The sequence below is a fragment of the Prionailurus bengalensis genome, chromosome X (assembly GCF_016509475.1).
Source record: "Prionailurus bengalensis isolate Pbe53 chromosome X, Fcat_Pben_1.1_paternal_pri, whole genome shotgun sequence".
Taxonomy (NCBI): domain Eukaryota; kingdom Metazoa; phylum Chordata; class Mammalia; order Carnivora; family Felidae; genus Prionailurus; species Prionailurus bengalensis.
In genome coordinates, this window is record NC_057361.1 from 4,722,884 (window position 1) to 4,744,076 (window position 21,193).

The 21,193-nt window shown below is 46.1% G+C and overlaps 1 protein-coding gene across 3 annotated transcripts in view; it reads left to right on the forward strand.

Annotated features, from left to right (window-relative positions):
* STS (steroid sulfatase) overlaps positions 1-3,738 on the forward strand; it is a 161,788-nt gene extending 158,050 nt beyond the window's left edge. For all 3 annotated transcript variants that reach the window (XM_043571467.1, XM_043571466.1, XM_043571468.1), the window contains exon 11: positions 999-3,738. In XM_043571467.1, coding sequence (XP_043427402.1) covers positions 999-1,372 — 374 coding nt within the window. In that variant the 3' untranslated portion in view covers positions 1,373-3,738. The remainder of the gene's footprint in view (positions 1-998) is intronic.
* The last annotated feature ends 17,455 nt before the right edge of the window (positions 3,739-21,193 follow it).

Here is a 21,193-nt window from a genome sequence, read left to right on the forward strand (position 1 = left end):
CCCATCAACCCTCAGTTTGTTCTCAGTTTTTAACAGTCTCTTATGCTTTGGCTCTCTCCCATTCTAACCTCTTTTTTTTTTCTTCCCTTCCCCCATGGGTTTCTGTTAAGTTTCTCAGGATCCACATAAGAGTGAAACCATATGGTATCTGTCTTTCTCTGTATTGAAAGCCTTTATAGTATCTTCCTGTATTCCTTTCAAGATTGCAAAGATGGAATGTTACTGTTTTATCAGGAAGGCATTAAAATGCATTTATGAATTCTTCTTGGCTTCACTCATGAATAAGCATTTGCTGTGAGCAATTAAAAAAAAAAAACCACGCATGTGCATGTGTGTGCGCAAGCACTTTTCTCTCATGTCCATGTTAGCAGTGAGGCTACCTCTTCCGGAAGGTCCTGTTTTAAACAGAAATACAGGCTGCGGGTTGAAAACGTCAGAGGGCAAGAGGTGGCAGGGCTGGGAGCTTGTCCTCTGTTGGTCAGTGTGTTTATTGAGGGCCGGCTGCACAGTTCCGCACGGTAAAGTTTATTAGACCAAAGTGACGGTCCTGGCCGAGTTCTCAGCTCAATTAATAGGCTTCTTTCTTCTCCTGCCTGCACAGCATCGCCTAAGGAATTAGGGATTGGGAAAAAGGAAGAGGAGGGAGATAGAGAAGGAGAGATTGGGAGAAAGAAAGAGAGAGGGAGAGAGATGTTTTTCAGTAGGAACAAAATGCCATGGTCCCATGTCCATTGGCCTCATAGAAACTGTCATTCTCTTAACGTTACCTTTTCCTCGCCAGTTGCACCTTCACGCGTGTGTTTGCTTTCTTATTCATCTTTCTGGCTATGGCATTCGTTCTTTCGAGCCTTCAGGGTAAGGAATTGAAACAGGTCCGTTTCATCCCTGACTAAGGCTTCTCATGCTGGCAGCATAGTTTCTGTGCACGTTCCCATTCGTGGTGAAATGAATAGAGATGCTTCCCCCACCACACCAACCTCTATCCTTGTACACCACAGGCTCGTCCATCTGGAAGGCCTTCTTCTTCACGCCCAAGTTCAGCCCCGAGGGCGCCAACGGCTGCTTTTCCACACACGTGTGTTTCTGCCACGGGCATTCTGTCAGCTACCATCAGCCACCGTTGCTGTTTGATATTTCCAGAGACCCCACAGAGAGAAACCCAGTGACGCCAGCGACCGAGCCCCGGTTCCAGGAGGTCCTCGACACCATGCAGCAGGCAGTAGACCGTCACACCAAGACCCTGAAGGCGGTCCCCAATCAGTTGTCACTGGGCAACATTGTCTGGAAGCCGTGGCTTCAGATGTGTTGCTCACCGTCAGGCCTGTCTTGCCAGTGTGACCGAGAAAAACAGGCCAGGAGAGCAAGCCACTAGCTGTACGTCCGGGGTGACACTGGGCAGCCCCAGCCCTGTGGGAGCCTCGCGCTCTGGTGCGTTGGCCGCCATGATTCCCCTAGCCCCCAAAACAAGGGGATAACAGTGAAAAAGCAATTAGTAAGTCTTCACATATGCAACTTACAATGAGCAAAGGGCCATGAAGTACATCACGCTAAGTTGCAGTTGGGCTCGTGGAAGGCAATTATTATCGGTATTATTTAGAACACATATCAAATGCTATTCACGATAGATGTACTTACATACTCACAGTTCATTTATTTCCTTGAGAAACCTGAGATACTTACACTAGGAAGCTAGAAGCTGATCACTTTTGAAGTAAAAGCAGGAGAGGCTCACAGGTGGATGTGTATCGTTCAACAGACTTTGTGGGAAATCCTTCCTTCAGGAGCAGTAATCCCAAAACGAATCTCTCCCGAAGGGATTTCCGTTTTATAACTTATAGTATTATATTTGGGTTTTACTGATTCTTCGGTGAATGGAAATTCTGAAATAAAGGCTACCTCAGGGTAGGGTGGGGGGGCTGGAGTGAAAGGAATCCGTCCCAACGTGATGCAGAATTATTGGCATGGCACGTGGATGATTTGCGGGCAAAGCATTCGTAAGCAATCCATGATCCACACGTGATGCTGTGATGTGTTTCGTGGTTGCCGGATTTACTGGTGAGACCAGAGGAGTTAATGTAAGCCCTTTTGTTTTGTGTTCTCGCGTCCTACGGCTACGAAATCCCTATGCCTCCAGTCCTCAGTGAGACGTACAACTTTGTTCTAATTCTGTTTCTTCCGACATCGATAATTATGGGAGAAGGCATCACGAGGCCACACAGGCGATGGACGGACAGTGGCTCAGCTGGAGAAGGTTCCTGAGTGTGAGCCCCCACTGAGGAACGTGCACCCGGGTGGACAAGGCTTACATCACTTGTTCAGACAGTATGCGTTCTCCAACCGTATCGGGTGGGTTCCTTTCCTGGTCCGTGGACAGGAGCTGCTGTCCCTGTGGCTACCCAGTCATGTCTTTTGTGAACGGGTCTCAGCACCGTCTGCTGGCCTCATGTTGGCTCAGTTCCAGGAGAGGACAGCCACATGGAAAGTCTGGAGCCTGCGTGGCTGAGTGGAAAGAATGTGTGCTCTGTCCACGTTCCCACACTGGGCTACACTTCTCTCTACTCGTCCCCCATCAATCACCTCCAAGATCAGCAATAGTGTCCTGGTTCCTCTTGACATCTGTGATTTTAGATTTTGATGTTTGTTTTCTTTCCCTTCAAACCTGCAAGTGAGTTTTCCTCCTCTCCCCAGTTGAGTGGTGGAAAGTTGGAGAGCAAACAGCATTCTCAACTTCTCGTGTGGATTTCACACTCCAGAAATTGCCAAAAACCTGTCGTATTACTTTAGGAACCATTAAAGAATGCACTAGCATGTTAATAACATGTTAGGATTATTGCTGATGTTACCAGGCAGAAACGACTTAAAACCTCTGTTAGGAACTTAGGTTTTCAGCTGATCACGTTTATTCAAAGTTTAACACGCTCCATGCAAGTGGACTTTTAGACAGCGCTTGATGGTGTGGGCATGTATGTTGGAGGATGGAGTAATTTAAAGCACTTTTACAGATTATGTGGATACACATTTATGTACAGAGTTGTTCAGCCTGTACAATGTTAGCAGCAAATGAAGGATACATATACCTCTAGAAATAAAATGAGCTGTCACATATTTGCCTCAAAATAAGTTAAATCACCATTACGAATCAGGGTATTTGAAAATCAGGTTTAGTCATAATAACGGTGATTCTTAGATTTCAGACCACTTGCCATCTGAAAGTTTTGCTTGGGATGTACGGCAGGAAATTTGAATTCTTTTGTTCAGGGAACACCAAGCAGGCCTTCTTTACGACCTGGTTTTGTGTTTGTTGGTTTTACAAAGCTGTACAAGCCTACTTGTTTTCAAAGAATCTCAGTGGTATTACGTACCATAAGGTTTGTATGTCCAAACCTTCCTGGGTTTTGAAGGTTTCAACAAATTCTTCCGCAACAAAATCACTACATTCGTAGCATTTCATAGACATGCCAAGCTAAGCAAACAGTAACGTGTAGACAGGCATCGTTTTCCAAGGTCAGTGACACCGTGTGAGAACCAGAATCCCACCCTACGTCGTGAAGGATTCAAGAATGGAAACAGACATTAGGTTGCCCTGAAGGACGCACAGAGGAGAGCAAAGATGTGGGTCCGGTGTCAGGTCTGCCCCTGAAGAATGCCACCTGTAAAGCGATGGCATCTGGTAAAGGGTTCTGAGAACCTTGTTCTAATGCCCATGCAAACTTAAAATAAAACTCTCCTTGAAAGAAATGTGTCGTATGGCTCTATTTTCCTGTGTGACTCGATTCAACGGGTACGCGGAGGGCTTTACTATGCTAAGCAATGGCGGATACAGGTTTCAATTCAACAAATATTGATCGTGTCCCAAAGCCTCAGGGAAGGGCTCAGAAATACAGAGATGGGTGAGGAGTATGGTAGCCCCTCACCTCCAGGACTAGTTAGCCATCACGCACACTGCCTCAGGCCTTTTCAGGGAGAGCACGAAAAGTGCCTTAATTTCTTTTAAAATCAGAAAGAAAAAGATAAACACTTGGGGTTGGAGGTCATGTGCACACGTGTAGCAACACGGTGGTGAAATAGAATCTCGGTGTGTTCACATATTTTAGGTTCTTGTGTAACATGCCATTGTCTTCTTTTTTTTTTTAATGTTTAGTTATTTTTGAGAGACAGCACAAGCAGGGAGGAGGAAGACGAGAGAGAGAGACAGAGAGAGAGACAGACAGACAGACAGAGACAGGGAATCCCGGGCCGACTCTGCACTGTCAGCACAGAGCCCGATGCGAGGCTTGAACCCACAAACCATGAGATCGTGACCTGAGCCAAAACCAAGAATCGGATGCTCAACTGACCGAGCCACCCAGGTGCCCCTCATGTCATTATCTGAAAACCTATTTAATGCGTTTTTCCTTTATGGGCCCGTGAAAGTCTCAACTAGCCCTGTGCTCAAGTGAAACGCCCTCCTTTCCTCGACAGACAGACACGTGGAGCAGAGAATTCTGCGGGGTTTAAATTTTGAAACGGGAAACGTTGGCCTCTCTGGTCTGTCATGGGACTGGATTCCTTCTGAATCCTTCGGAAGACCGAAGCAGAGTCCGGATAAAGCCCCGTGGCCGTAAGAAGGACAAGGAAGATGTGTGTGAACGCGGGGTCCAGGGGTGGGGGGAAGGGGACCCGTCATTTGACCCAGCACTGCTGCGCAAAAACTCAGTTGGGTGCTTAGGGGGAGGTCTGTGTGGACAACACACTCTGGATCTCAAGCCTCATTACTCCCCTCGTTAGCCCTCAGAGAATGTGATTTGTGATGTAAATGACCATGTCCCCCTTAAATACAGGCTCCGTCCAGGACAGCTGCGACGGGTCTGAGGGTGGGGCTCTCTCTCACTCTGGTATCACGGACTCCTGTGTTGCCACAGTTCCGTCCTGCGAACATCACTTAATACCATTGTTTTGTTTAGCGGGCTCTCAATATAGCACTCGTAATTTGCCAGGACTTAGTATTATGCTAAAGGGGAAGGACATGTCAGCTCTCCTAATTAGGACACTAGCAGCTTGGGTACTTTCCAAGTACCCATGAGTTCACACAAAGGAGGCATTGTTCACGTAAGAAGAAAACACCATATCAGAGACCCTCAAATGTTTGCTCTAAAAACGGTCCGACTCATTGGGGCGCCTGGGTGGCTCAGTCGGTTAAGCGGCCGACTTCGGCTCAGGTCATGATCTCGTGGTCCATGAGTTCAAGCCTCACGTCGGGCTCTGTGCTGACAGCTCAGAGCCTGGAGCCTGTTTCAGATTCTGTGTCTCCCTCTTTCTCTGACCCCCCCCCCCACCCCGTGCATGCTCTGTCTCTCCCTGTCTCAAAAATAAAAAAATAAAAAAGTAAAAAAATAAATAAATAAAAATAAAAACGGTGCTAGTCATGAGGTTCAAATGGTCTAAATGACTTTTCACGATGATTCTGTTTATCTCCCCCGGCGATTCTTCACGTCTTCATAGAGGCGAGTCACATGATGCTTTCATATGCTTTACCCAGTCAGCAAGCTGTCACTGTCATATTGAAGTCGAGGGTATAAGACTGGCCTCACCGAGCCTGTGAGCGTCTCAGGTTTCAAACTCTATTACCTGTGGTGGTGATTTTCTACAGGCAGAATTTCTGCTGCATGTGTTTTTCTAAATATGCGCTGTGAGTTGCCTATCAAAATTTATATCGTCTAAATTTAACACAGCATACAAAACTATGTAAATGTACAAAGACATGGCCTGTTCCCCAGTGGGCGGGGCGCCTTGGTAACTACATTTGACACAGAATGTTCTCCTGGTGTAAATGGGACAGTTTCGTATGCGCGGGTACCTGGCAGGGTGCCATTTCCCGTTTCTCTTGTTGTCACGTTGGCACCATGAGACTGACACTCAGGCCTGGCCAGAAAGGTCCCCGCACATCTCTGCTTGTGGCTGCAGACTGCACAACACCCAGGTAAGGGCTCCGACAAGAACACCATGCGGATACGAGGGCCGGGACCCCTGAGTCACGTCACCCCCCGGGGCAGCTGGGGACAGCTGCCTGGTCACCCGACAACTGCAACCCTGACCAAGATCCAACTTTTACCTCGTAAGCCGCTGAAGATTCGCAGGTTGTTAGAATCACAGCAGCCAGGCTAATTACCTTGAATAACAGAGTAGGTGCGATACGCTCTCTAAGCCTGACGTTTTGCGGTAGCTCTTTGGATTGCAAACGATTTTTCTGACTTACTGGGTGCTTGCTCGACCTAGATGTCCCGTGCATTCGTTCTTGGGTGTCTGCGTTGTTCTCTTATATTTTAATTTTAATGTTAGAGGTTGTCAGAACACGTCACCTCTTGGATTTTTAAGTGTGCGATGCAGGCCTGTTAACTGTTGGTAGCACATTGCACAGCAGACCTCCAGAATCCATCGTGTATGACGGGCACTTTGTAACCCCCATTTTTGGGCATTTTGTACCCCCCCCCACTTTGCAACCGCCCATTTTCCTTGTCCTCCAGACCCTGCCCACGTCCATCCTGCTGTTTGCTTCTGGGAGGTGGACTGTTTCAGATGCCTCTTGTAAGTAGACCTCAGCAGTATCTATGCTTCTGTGACTGACTTAATTCATATGACATAAATTCCCTACAGTTCATCCGTGTTGTTGCGTATCATGGGATTCCCTTCCTTTTTAAGACTGAAAGATTATCTTAATAAGGGAATCTTAAAAAGATTCCCTTCCTTTTTAAGGTTATTTATTTGTTTTAAGCTTATTTACTTGAGAGAGAGAAACTGTGAGCAGGGGAGGGGCAGAGAGAGAAGGAGAGAGAGAATCCCAAGCAGCTCCACACGGTCAAGTGCAGAGCCCGATGCGGGCCTCGAACTCATGTACCATGAGATCATGACCTGAGCCGAAACCAAGGGTTGGATAGTTAACTTACGGAGGCACCCAGGCACCCCTGAAGGGTGGTGTATGTTACTTTAAAAAAGAAAGAGAGAGAAAGAAACAAAGAAAGAAAGCAAGCCTCAGGTGTTGGCAAGGAATCAGAGAAAACAAAACTGAAGGCAGGATCTCAGAGAGGTATGGGCACCCCCATTTTCACCGCAGCACCATTCACGATAGCCAAGATGTGGCCATAGCCTACATCAGTGGAGGAATGGATACAGGAAATGTGGTTCATGCATTAATTCTGTGCAGATGATCAACTGTGTGGGGGTGGGGGTCAGATAAACTTCAGCGTAAAAATATAATGGGGCTACCAGCCACTGACTGTGGCCCAGAACTGAGGATAAATTATTGTAGTGTAGACCAAGTGAGTGGCTAGGCAGACTTGAGTACGTTACACAACCAACAAATCGATAATGACTTCAACATTGACTCCTCTCAAACTTGGAGTACTAGATTTTGCTTCATTCACTAGAAGAAGATAGGAGATTTCAAACTATGTTACATATATTGACAGATGGTTGTATTTACAATGGCAGAATTTTCCAATATTTAAGTAATCTCTACCCCCAACATGGGTCTCAAAGTCATGACCCTGAGGTCAAGAGTCACATGCCGTTCCCACTGAGCCAGCCTGGCACCCCTATTAAATACCCTCTGGGGGCACCTGGGTGCCTTACTCGGTTGAACGTCCAACTCTTGACTTCAGCTCGGGTCATGATCTCATGGTTTGTGAGTTCGAATCCCACATCAGGCTCTGTACTGTCAGTGGGGAGTCTGCTTAGGATTTCTCTCTCTCTCTCTGCCCCTCCCCTGCTTGGGCTCTCTCTCTCAAAATAAATAAAAATAAACTGGAAGGAAGGAAGGAAGGGAAGGAGGGAAGGAAGGAAGGGAAGGAGAGGAGGTGGGAGGGAAGGAAGGAAGGGAAGGAGGGAAGGGAAGGAGAGAAGGAGAGAAGGTGGGAAGGAAGGAAGGAAGGAAGGAAGGAAGGAAGGAAGGAAGGAAGGAAAAAATACTCTTTGAATTCCCTGTAAACTTTATAACCTTTTAAATACTTAAAAATATATTTCCTGTGATTATGTAAAGGACTCCATTCACTGTGTTGTTTTAGTTTTGTTGATCAGATTTTAGTCTTAGAAAAAGATCAAAAGACACCGTAATGTTTTAAAGCCAATTTCTTTCACCAACCTTTGAAATAAGAACTATGTAAACTCCTGTTTAATATTTACAATTAATTCATGGCATTCGTGCATCTCCTGCTTTTCTGTAAGAGCCCAAATGTCCATCAACTGACGAATGGATAAAGAAGATGTGGTTTATATATACAATTGAATACTACTTGGCAATGAGAAAGAACGAAATCTGGGCATTTGCAGCAACATGGATGGATCTGGAGGGTATTATGCTGAGTGAAATAAGTCAGACAGAGAAAGACAGATATCATGTGTTTTCACTCATGTGGAACTTGAGAAACTTAACAGAAGACCATGGGGGGAAGGGAAGGGGAAAAAAAAGTTTCAAACAGAGAGGGAGGCAAACCATAAGAGACTTAAATACAGAGAACAAATTAGGGTTGATGGGGACTGGGGGAGAGGGGAAAATGGGTGATGGGCATTGAGGAGGGCACCTGTTGGGATGAGCACTGGGTTTTTTTTTTTTTTTTTTTCAACGTTTATTTATTTTTTTTGGGACAGAGAGAGACAGGGCATGAACGGGGGAGGGGCAGAGAGAGAGGGAGACACAGAATCGGAAACAGGCTCCAGGCTCTGAGCCATCAGCCCGAGCCTGACGTGGGGCTCGAACTCACAGACCGTGAGATCGTGACCTGGCTGAAGTTGGACGCCCAACCAACTGCGCCACCCAGGCGCCCCAATTTAATGGATGAATCATGGAAATTTATCCCGAAACCGAGAGCACACCGTATACACTGTATGTTAGCTAACTCGACAATAAGTTATATTAAAAATAAAAATAATAAAAAAGTAAATTTGACTTCAAAAAAAAAAAAAGGTGGAAAACATTCCATAACCAGCTAGCATCCAGACATTCTTCAGCAAGGACTGAAAGTGGTCCCTCTCAAATTGAAGGCAGCAAATGCCGTACAAAGAGTTTGGGAGACGTGGGGGCTTCAGATAATTCAGGAAAGGACACGCGTGGCATTTTATCCGACAGGAGAAACGCACTGGGTTGGAACGTGCTGAGAGAGAGTGGTATCAGACAGGCCATCCGTTAGAGCTTGGATCGGGGAGACCTCCCAGCCATCACATCTGGAGCGGAGATAAAGTGACTTTCTGGAGTGTGCATTGCATCATGCTGCTGGTGAGGCGGGAACTGGTGCACAGTCCCGAGCCGATGAGAGGGGCTACGATGTGGAGTAATCTTGGGTTAGACTTGTTGATCTCAGGCTCGATTCCAGGTACTTCTGTGGGTTAATCTACTAAATCTTCACTATTCATCTGTCAGATAGATGTTGTGATGGTCCTGTTACAGAAGAGGAAACAGGTCCAGAGAACCGGATGTAAATACGTAGCTTTATGCTTTTAGATAGATGTAGTGACCTCTCGGTTACAAAAATAAGTAACAGAGGGCACCTGCCGGGCTCAATCAGTAGAGCATGTGACTCTTAATCTCAGGGTTGTAAGTTTGAGCTCCATGTTAGGTGTAGAGAGTACTTAAAATATTGGGGTGCCTGGGTGGCTCAGTCGGTTGAGCGTCCGACTTCGGCTCAGGTCATGATCTCGCAGTCTGTGAGTTCAAGCCCTGCGTCAGGCTCTGTGCTAACAGCTTGGAGCCTGGAGCCTGCTTCCGATTCTGTGTCTCCCTCTCTCTCTATGCCCCCCACCCCCCGCACTGATGCTGTGTCTCTCTCTCTGTGTCAAAAATAAATTTAAAAAAAATTTTTTAAATAAATAAAATAAAATCTTAATAAAATAAAATCAGTAAATGGATAGATTTTCATGATCTCTGTATATGACCACACATGCTATCCTATTGCACACCTCTGGGAGCCACATTAACACACTGCAGTGGGAAGAGTGCTTCCTAAATCTAAATTTGTGCAGTGCACAACCCCGACCACAGTATGTACCAGTATTGGCTAGATTGTGACATCGTATAATTAGATGGATATACAAGTCTGTGACAGCACTTTTTGACTCGCCTAGCAAGGAACACAGAAGAACTGTGTGTCAATTAAAGCCATGTGTCGAATCCATGAGCTAGCCTGCAGACTTGAGATCTTTGCACTGTGAAAGAAGCAATCTGAGCTTGCCCATCGTGAAAATGCAGTTCAAATTTATGATTGATTGATTGCATTCAAACAAACAGGCACCTGGTCTTGTGCTTGTCCGTTTGCTGTTGTACAGCCCCGTCTTCCTTGGATTTGATACCAGTGTTGCTTTACTGACCCAGATGTGCAGGTCGTACAAGATGGCATGTTCATTTTGGATAGCTCGTGTGGTTCTGCAAAGGAAGAATTCTTACATTCTGCAAAATACTTCATTGCTCAATTTTAGACCATGCATGCTACGGTATCCTGCAAAGTTTTGGACGCTGGAATATTTGAGGCTTCATCGGGCTTAGAAGGATATTTTAAGTAGTTGGAAGAGAGGAAAAATGAGGTGGCTTTCGGGCCAGTGTAAAACAAAACAAAACAAAACAAAGAAAGCAACAGAAATCAGTGTTTAGGTTGGTGGTATCTTCAGCATTGTACACGTCTGCTAAGCTTTCCTGAGTGGCTTTTAGGAAGGCACATTATTGTGGGATAACATCTTACATCACACGGAAACTCAGTAACTATTCTGCAAGTTCAATTCTTTTGCTTTAACAACAACAAACACTACATGTGAATGCCATCCTCCGTGTATTTAAAATGTTCAGTCCTGTTTGTTTGTTTGTTTGTTTGTTTTTTGTTCAGTTCTGTTTGTGTGTTTACAATTTTGGACAGTGCATTTAAAGTAAAAAGTGGAGTTGGAACACTGATGTCTGTTTGCATCCTGCTATTAGCCTTTGAATGCGAGGAAACCATCTTTCAACCTTTTATGGTTTGAATTAAGTGTGCCCTACTTTTCCCCACCCTAGTAATGTTTAAGTGAATTCTCGTGCTAACAAAAATTATATGGTGCTATTATGTTCCATGGCAAGTTAAAGGGCATCGTGTGTTCGGGAAAGACCAAACAGCAAGGCAGTGTTAAAGACTGTCCAGGTCGATACATGGTTCTTCCCCTGGGTAGTTGTTTACATTCAACAGTGACGACCGTTAGAATCACGAAGCCACAAACGAGGCAACGGGTTGTATGTTACGTTGGGAGAAAGGGGGCGGGAGGCTGGTCAGAGATGGGTGTGCAGTATGGAGGCTTAATCATCCCCACTTGTGTTTGTGGAGCCGTTCTCTTTGGAGATGATGACGTGCCATTGGCCGTCGTGTGGCAATTACCCAGTAAGATTCCATTTGCAGTGATCTTAGATAATGCACAGGAAAGCGCTTGATTAATGCTTGTGTCCAAACAACTATTTAGCTCCAGGGCTGGCAGAAAAGCCAGAATTTAAGCTCCACCCCTCACTGTCTTGTATGTCTAAAACGCACAGGCACCGAGTGTCAGCTCATCACTTACCATGCGTTGAAAGTACATATTTCTCTGCAGAAGAGGGTCTCTGTGCTCTCTGCTTCTCACACGTTTTGGAGAAATACAAGAAATCCCTCCTGACGGGGCAGACATTCGTTCGAGGAAATGGCAGTGCTCTTGGATTATCTTCTGATGAGATCTGGCCATGAGCGGTGTCCCTAACAGCTACATGGCATGTTGGCCTTTCTAGAAATTAATGGCAATGACACGAGTGTCTTTACTGCCACCAGGGCAGCCATGTAAATGCACACTCTGTGAGGACCGTTGATAATTACCATCGCCCATCCATTGTGAAACTTTCTCTAATGCACGGACCTAGCCCGTCCACTTCTGTATTCTGTTGTTTATCCGGACTGACCCCCTTTGCAATATGACCAAAAAAAGTTGCATACTATAGAAGGAAAAAGATTTGACCCAGCCGATGCGTGTTAGCCCAAATCACTAATTTTGAGGACTATCAACAGAAAATAATTCGGTCTTTATAACACGAGGGAGTCTAGTGCCTGACAAGGCAGGATGGTGAAGACAGTGGCAGCAGAAGTTTCAAGGCATCATTATGATTAACCATGAATATTTTCTATGTCACATTTTAATTATCCTATTAAGAGGCCATTACGCAATGAGAAAATGTTTCAGAAGTACCATATTAAGACCTGTTTTGCTGTCTTTCCTACTGTTTTAATTGGAGTACGTAAAGGACAAACACAAACTGAAATAGTACTCTAAACCATTTCCTATTTGGTCAGTGAATATTTTCCTCAGCCGTAAAGCATGGATTTGCCAGTGCAGGGAGGTAATCTCATTGCCCTAGATTTTCCTTTACCTATCTTGGCACAGAAATGGAGAGTTTTTTCCAGCGCGCACTCAGTTTTCTGACTACTTTGTGGTTCGTTTTAGCTGCCAATACCTCAGGTGTTACAAAGCGAGATGTCTTCATCAAACACTAAAACATGACATGAACTTCTACAGCACACTCTGTGGCTTTTGTGTGTTTACGTTAAATGTGATATTAGTAAAGATTGTTTGTAATTTTCATGGGATGGCATGGTGTTTACGCCGAAAACATGTTTCCGATCTGCCCATCGAAGCCTCCGCAATTTGGAACGATAGCTTGGAATACAATAACGTCATCGTGTTTCATGAGGGAGGCACAGATGAAAATTTAAATTTTAAAATCTTTAAAGTCTCCTCTCTGCTTTTCCAGACGGGAAGACAAGATAGAAAGCGTACATTGCTGAGCATAATAACAATGTATGGTGGGAAATTTCAAACAGAAAGTAGTAAGACTATACTATGGAACCTTCTGTGACCTCATCTTCAGAAATTATCACCATTGTGTCATTCGTCAAACACAATTGTGTTACAGTATTTTAAAGCTTGACCTCTTCATGGGGCACCTGGGTTGGCTCAATTGGTTGAGTGTCCAACTTCAGCTCAGGTCGTGATCTCACGGTTCGTGGGTTCAAGCCTCGCGTCAGGCTCTGTGCCGACAGCTCAGAGCCTGGAACCTGCTTCGGATTCTGTGTCTCCCTCTCTCTCTGCCCCTCCCCTACTCATGTGCTCACTCACTCTCTCTCTCTCTGTCAAAATAAATAATCGTTTAAAACTTTTTTAAAAAAAATTTAGCATCTTCATTGATAAGCACAACATAAACATTTTAGTGTTTCAAGATACACTGCACAAATCACTGTGATATTTGTCTCCAGAGTGTATGTATTTGCATATGCCTCTTTTGTGTGATCCAGTGACTTCTACATTGGAAAAATTCTTCATAGATGAGAGTTCTAACATGATGTTTCAAAGAGGCACACACATTTTTGGAGTTCTCTGGCTCTATTACAAGTAATGTTTCCCTAAGAATCATAATGATCTGGGGAGCCTGGGTGGCTCAGTCAGTTAAGCATACGACTCTTGATTTCGGTTCTGGTCATGATCTCACGGTTTGGGAATTCAAACTCCAGTGCAGAGCCTGCTTGGGATTCTCTCTCTCTCTCCCTCTCTCTCTGCCCTTCCCCCACTCACATTACTTCTCTCTCTCTCTCTCTCTGTCTCTCCCCTCTCAAAATAAATAACCTTTTTTTTAAAAAAAGAATCATAATGCTCTAAATTTATATATCCAACACATTTGATTTCTCATTAAATGACTGTTTTTATGTTTTTTGGATCCACTTACCCCTTTAGTGGACAACTTCTTATCTTTCTTTTGGGCTACTTTGAAATAAACTGAATATCTCATGAGATATTCTGTAATAGCACATTCCAAACATTTTCTGGGTCCCAAATTCCAAATGATATATTGGTATATTTGTAAAGTGAAGTTTTTAGCAATAAAAAAATAAAAATGCAAATTTAACTAGCTCTAGGAATAAAAATACCAGAGCCACAAAGCAAAAATTATTTTTTTTTCTTGGCAGATAACAGATTCAAGATAGTTTTGACTCGTGTTTGAAGATAATAACAGGAATAGGGCCTTGGACTAATTAAAATCATCCCAAATGATATATAACATAATTCAACTTTCAGTTATCTGAGAGATCACATCCTTGAGGTTTGGCAATAATTAAACTTTAGTCATACAATTAAAACTTTAAAACGGGATTTAACAATTTGTATGTCTTTGCTATACCCCACCAATCAAATTGATTGGTTCATTATTTTCTTATTGTCTGAGCTGTTTTTGCATTTGGGGGATTTAAAGACATGAAGTGCAAAGTGGAATCCATCTAAACTAGCATCCAGAACTGACTCACTTCCTGAACTGCTAGACAAATCACAGAAGGACTCAACTTTATACAGATTGTTAATGCCAGAACTGTATCATTTGACGGCTTAAAAAAGTAAAATTTCTTAGGTATATATGATGTGGTTAATGTGTGTAAACAGTTCCATGCGTTTGAGTGGGTGGCCTTCAGTCGATCTGATTCAGAATAGACCTATACTTGCATGGGATGATCTTGGTTATTGTCAGCTTCTTGGTTTTGAGGCAGTTTGGTAATGATTTTGGGTCATCAGCCCCTTGATGCTAGTGCCTCATATGTGTAAGTCCGTGTAATAGAAAACCATAGTTGTAGACCTTCAAAGAAGAGTACCACTCTGGCCCAGGCTTTGGCTCTGGGAAATGGTCATGTATTAGTTAGGTATGTCCACAGTAATGCTGTGTAACAACCCCTAACTCAATGGCATGAAAATATGCATTTATTACTCTGCACACTTGTCTGCAGTTTATCTGGTGTGGCTGTGCTCTTTCTATTATATTCGGGGACCCAGAGGTAGAGGACAAAAGCCCAAAAAGGTCAAGCAGAAATGCATGCTACTCTTCAGATCTATGCCTGTAACGGTCATTCCTGTCCACATTTGTTTGGCCACAGCATGTGGCAGAGAAGTCTGTGCCTCCCATAGATGTTGAGGGGACTATGTTAGATAGTTTTCATGACTGTGTAATGAATTACCACAAAATTAGCAGCATAGAATAATACGCATTTGTTGTCCGACAGGTCCATAAGCCTCAGTCCGGCACAACTTAGCTGGCTTGTCTGCCGTAGATCTCACCAGACTGCAATCGTGGTGTCAGCTAAGATTGACTGTAGTTCTCCCCGGGGGTTGGCGTCCTCTTCCAATCTCAGTGGTTATTCACAGAATTAACTTCCTTCTCTCACTTGCTGCATAGGCTTCTCCATGTTTAAAACCAGCAACAGCAGGTGAAGTTCTCTGCCATTTTGTTCTGGTCAGCGCCTCAGTGGATTGGATGGGGTCCACCCACACTGGGGAGAACAATCAGCTTTGCCCAGTCCACTGATTCAGACGCTAATCTCATCCGGAAACACCTGCATAGACACACCCTCAACATGACATTTAGCTGAATATCTGGGCACCTCATAGACCAGCCAAGTTGACACGTAAAATTAACCATCACAGAACATGCCAGCAGCTCATGAGCATTGTTGAAACACTCGGGAGAGATGGGGCTGGAGGAAGGCAGGGACCGTGGTGTGAAATGTCTCCATGGAGATCTTCACCTGTATTTTAAACATTTGGGACACCTTTGGAGGATGTGAAGCAGGAGAGAGGGCTGATCACATTTGAAAGATCATTCTTAGCACATGGCAGAGAAGAACAGAGCGGTGTTTTGGGGGCTGGCGGTGGGGGGGGGGAGAAGTTGAGGGCTCACTATGTAGATGGCCATTTCTGTAGTGCAATTGAGAGGTGATGGTGGCCTGGCCTTGGGTGAAGCCCTGTAGAATGTGAAAGACGGACAAATGCAAGAGTTCTTTAGAAGGTGACGTGGACAGGAGTTGACAGTGGACCAGATATAGAAGATGAGGCAAACGAAAGGATGTTCCCTAGTAGGGGACCCAGGACAGTTGTAAAGATCTTACATATGTTCTGGGGCAGGGATTCCTAGTTGTAACCTCCAGATTGCCAGGGTGTCTATGAGCTCTCCATAGAGATGTTTATCTCGTGTTACCATTTTACTATTATAAGAACAGCAAACAGACAAAATTACCTAAACCCTTCTGGGTGATGTGGGCAGCTGCATCATGACTGAGTACTGCCATGTTATTTCAGAGTCTCTCTTGGAATTTGTGTGAACAGTTCTATTAGTGTTGCATGGGGACCGCATTATTTCACAGTAAGCTGCTGGAGCAAAGGTGTGGTGATAGTCCAATAGCAAAAGTTTCGAGGGACTGGTGTCACAACCTGACCCACAGTGACAGAGAACCCAGAAGACCCGTACATCAGAAATCAGCGTTAGGAGCAGGAAGGATTCTTCCTTGCAGTGGTATGTACTAACATTACCTTAAAAGATATTAGCTCTCAGGACATGGCGGGAAGCCACAGAACGTATCTTGAGGCTACACAGTGAGGGGCAGTGAAGCCAGGAAGGGACCCACACAGCAGGGACACCTAAGCTTCCAGTGGGAATGTTTCTGCCCACTGCTTGGTGTCTGTGACACTCGACATGGGTTCTAGAAGCAAACCCACGTACCCTTCCCAACATAAGCAACACTCCTAGTAAATTGGGGCTGCCTTAGAGCTCCCTGAGCCCCTCCAAGTGTGTGTGATTGGTGGAACCAGGTCATTGGCTCTGTCTCTTCAGGTTTGTGCTCAAATGTGGCCCGGTCAGAGAGCCCTGTCCTGACTTAGCTGTGTTTTCTCGTCACTGGGGCGGTTGCACCTTCATAGCTCTGGTCAGCACCCGGTTGTCGGTGGTGGCTTGTAATCCCTCCTGTCCCCAGCTGCGTTGCCAGCTCTGTGTGATCCAAGACTTCCTGTGCTGTGGTCACTGCTGATTGCCAATGCGAAGCACAGAGTAGAGCCTAGAAGATAGTCAGGCTGTGCACTAAATCGGCCCAGTTAATGTAAAACAAATCCAGGAACGCCCAGCTGGCCCAGTAAAGCACGCTACTCTTTCTGTTTGTTATTTTTAAAAAATTCTTATTATTTTTTTTCTTTTAAGAGAGAAGGAGGAGGTGGAAGGGCAGAGAGAGAGGGAGAGAGAATCCCAAGCAAGCTCCACACTGTCAGTGCAAAACCTGACACAGGGCTTGAACCCATGAACCGTGAGACCATGAGCCCAAAGCGAGAGTCGGATGCTTCACTGACTGAGCCACCCAGGAGCCCCTAGAGTATGCAACTCTTGATCTCAGGGTGGTGAGTCCGAGTCCCATGTTGGGTGTAGAGATGACTTAAAAATAAAGTCTTAAGAAAAGAAATCCATGAATTAGCAAAATGAAAGAGTGAGAGCAGGAATATAAATGTGCATAGAGGGTAGCTGGTACCCCTGTAATCATCTCCAGGATCTAAAGGAGGGCTTCCGTGGAAAAGAGGGATGTGGGCGGTTGTATCAGTGTGGAGCTGAGGGTCACAGAGAATAGATACCATCTCGATTCCCCTTCTCTTGGTGTGGTCCTTGATGGGATCTCCCTCTGTCTCAGAGATTACCAAAGAGAATATGACGAACAATTATGGGGACAGTAATTGCTTGGCTACAGGGGGAGCTCTAGGGACGCAGACATTTGAGGGCTGCATGGAAGGAGTGAACTGAACAAGACCCATGAAGAAACACCCCGGAAGAGAAGGATAACACCTCTCTTAGGTTGGCTGATCTTTTGGGAGGGCTCAAGACCCCCACGGCTTCCCTCGCCCCATCTGGAGCAAGCAGAGCACAGAGAAGCGAGCTGAATACACAAGGTGAACTTTGGGTCTCTCATCATTTGCCTAAGCCATGATTACTGCAGATATTGTTGGGATCCGGGGCTCTGATTATTGCAGATAGTAGTTGCGATCTAGGGCTTTGCACTAGTGGCAGAGGTAGAAATTAGATATGACTTACACAACACTGAAGTGTATTTCTCTGCACGTGTGAAATGTGCACTGGTATTTGGGCGCCTTCCTATTAAGACGTTTTTTTGTCAGGGGTTCATACTGCCTCCATCTTGTTCTTTGGTCATCCTCAGGGTGCTGCTTTCCAAGGCGGTTCACAAACATGCGATATTACACTCACTGGGGAAAGGAAGATGAGGAAAGTGGGAAGCATCCCCATTCTGTCTAGGACCTTACTGTAGAAGCTGGACAGTGTGTGGCTCTTACCGCTCATTGGCTAGAACAGTGTCACATGACCAAGCTGAGCCACAGAGGAGTCTGGGAAATGTAGTCCTTAGTAGGGGGCTTCAGGCTCAGGTGATTCCATAATTATGGAAGGAGTCCAGAGTAGACACAGATGGCCCAAGGGCAGTTGAGACTTACACCCCAGTGTGTTATCACTCTTGCTTACGTTATGTCATTTTACTCTCACGCTGTTTCCAGGAGGGAGGAAGCATCTTCTCAATTTATGAGAAAAAGGAGCTTCTCTCGAGCGAAGTCGTTTTCAGTAGGTGGAGACAGCAGTAAAGCAATTCTAGGCAGAAGGCAGGAAAAGAGCCAAGGAAGGGAGGGTGAAATGTTATTCTGCATTCTAGCGATGGCAAGCCCCCAAATGGTCCTGTGTTTGTGTGCGTGTGTTTGTGTGTGAATTCATGTGTGTGTGTGTAAGTACCTGCATGTGTGTCTGAATTTGTGGGCATGTGTGCGTGTCCATGTTTGAGGACCCACTAACTTTTTGTTTGTTTTTTCTTAATGTTTATTTATTTTGAGAGGGAGAGAGTGCATGAGAGAGCAGGTGTGGGTAGAGGCAGAGAGAGGGAGACGAAGAATCCCAAGCAGGGTCCGCACTGTCAGCACAGAGCCCGATGTGGGGCTCGAACCCGCGGACCATGAGATCGTGACCTGAGCTGAGAGCGAGAATCAGAGGCTTAACCGAGTGAGCCCCCCAGGCGCCCCTTGAGGATGCGTTTGTAGGTGTTCGTCGTGAGGCCTGAGATAGAGGTATAGTCGAAGAGGCAAGCCCTGAAAGGTTTTAAGGAGAGCGGCTGGAATGTTTCTCAGAAATTAAACAGTAGCAGCTGCTACACGTCCGTGCCGCGTCTCTGGCACCTTCAGAGCCCACACGGGTCAGGCAAGGCTAGGGGGTGATGGACCCACAAGTCCCAGGTTTTGTCTCTGTAGGAGGTCAGTCACGATGCCACAGTCTAGGCAAGTGACAATCAGAGCTGTTTGACGGGAAGGGCTAAAACACCTGCCTCTCTGCAATATTGTGCAAAACCCAGAAGTGCTTCCTGAAGTCTCCGTGAGTTGTGCTTTTGTGCTTCGGAGAAGAAATGTATAGAAGGCTTGGGACCTTTTTCCGAAGGGAAAGCGTCATTTTGTTTTTTACAAGTGGCTCCCTTGTCTCCCGGTACGGAGGAGGAAAGGACCCTGGTACGCAGGTGCTCAGCTCTGCTCTCTTCCTTTGCCTCACTGCCCCTCTCCCACCTACTCCCCTCTGCACCAGGCGTCTTCGCAAAAGCCTCCAATGTCATGTCGCAGGCAAATTGAAGTCACATCAGGATTATGAATGAATGCAAACAGTAGCAGATGCAATAAAGCGGTAACTGTCTCGAGATATGACATTGACGCCAACCTGTATTTCTTTGAGGAGAGACGGCCGTTCCTCCTTTCTCCTTATTGACTCTGAGGTGCCATATAAAACTCTCCACAATCAAGTAAATACTGCCAGTACAGGGAGGGAAGGTGCTATAAATCCCATGCGTGACCGCCTGTACTAGATGGATTTCAGGGTAACAAGTCCGTCGAGAACTCTCTTCTAGAGCGACCCCTGCCCCCAAGCCCCTGCTTCTGAACTAGGTAATCCCTGTCTCAGCTCACTGCGGTGTCCCCCAGACATACACACAAGCAGCTTGGGATAGATAATGAATGCATTTACTGACTGATAAAAAACATATCCTCTTGTGGAGTTGGCAGGGGAGGGCGGCAGTGGGGGCCAATTTCTTACCAGGAATTCTTATCAGAAACCGGGCATCTGTCTGGAAGATGTCCAGCCAAGACACCGTGATGAGAGTCTTATCTCCGGGTGACATTGGAGCCACCATCTAGTGACTGGAGTCTTGGAGAGAAGCCAGGGACATGGGGGGAGGTGATAGGGAGAGAGGCAGGGTGAAGCAGTTGAGAGCAGAGAGGTGGAGAAGCAGGAAAGCTCACCGTGAGAGCGAGAACGAGAGAGAGGAGGAGATATCTTTTCTGCAAAAATATGTCTCCACGTCCGGATCTCCTGGTGGTTGGCAATACTTGGCTTCCTTTCTGTACACTTCACGAGCTTTCCATGAGCTCCGACGATAACATCCAGTGCCTCGCAAACCAGAGTTCTCTCAGGAGGACCTCTGATAGTTACATAAAAACACAAGCACTGGGGCTCCTGGGTGGCTCAGTCGGTTGAGCGTCCAACTTCAGCTCAAGTCATGATCTCGCAGTTTGTGGGTTCCAGCCCCACATTGGGCTCTGGGCTGACAGCTCGAAGCCTGGAGCCTGCTTCGGATTCTGTGTCTCCCTCTCTCTCTGACCCTCCCCCATTCACGCCCTGTCTCTCTCAAAAATAAATACCGAAAAAAGTCACTTTAAATCAAAAGTAGGTCGTATTTATTGCCTGTGTACCTGCTGCCGGGCGGCGGTTATTTCCTGACACTGTTATTTCTCAGAAAATGTGTGTAAGGTCTTTTATCCGCATTTTCCAGGTGTGGATGCGGAGACTTGGAAAGAGCAGCCCCCTGCCCCAAGCCTCCAGGCGAGAAAGGGTCACAAAGGCAATGGGTACTTGGCACTGTGACTCAGATGTCGTGCCCTAAGATTCTGCGTGAGCCGTCTGTGTGAGAGGCTCACGGGAATGTGTTGAGTGGCCCTGTTACGCGGAAGGAAATGCGGACTTTATCCATGGTGTGTTTTATGTGTTCCTGAGTTGTCCTGGAACAGCCATCGGTCTGGCATTTCATGAAGACATCACGCGGGTCTCCAGCCAAGGCTTTCCGGGGATGGGGCTGACGACCGCTCTTGGAGAGGGATGAGGCACGGGGCAGAACTGAGAAAGACACTGCAGCCCTGCGAGGGGCACTGACCTGTGACCAACCAGGAATGCTGTCCCGCCCACCGCAGCACAGCAGGGAGCGCAGGGGGACTGATGAGGCCAGAGTGCCAGGGGCAGAACCCTTACGGCACTCATCCAGCATCCGCATCTCCGGGCATCCCGCTGCCCCGGACAAGCCCTCCCTGT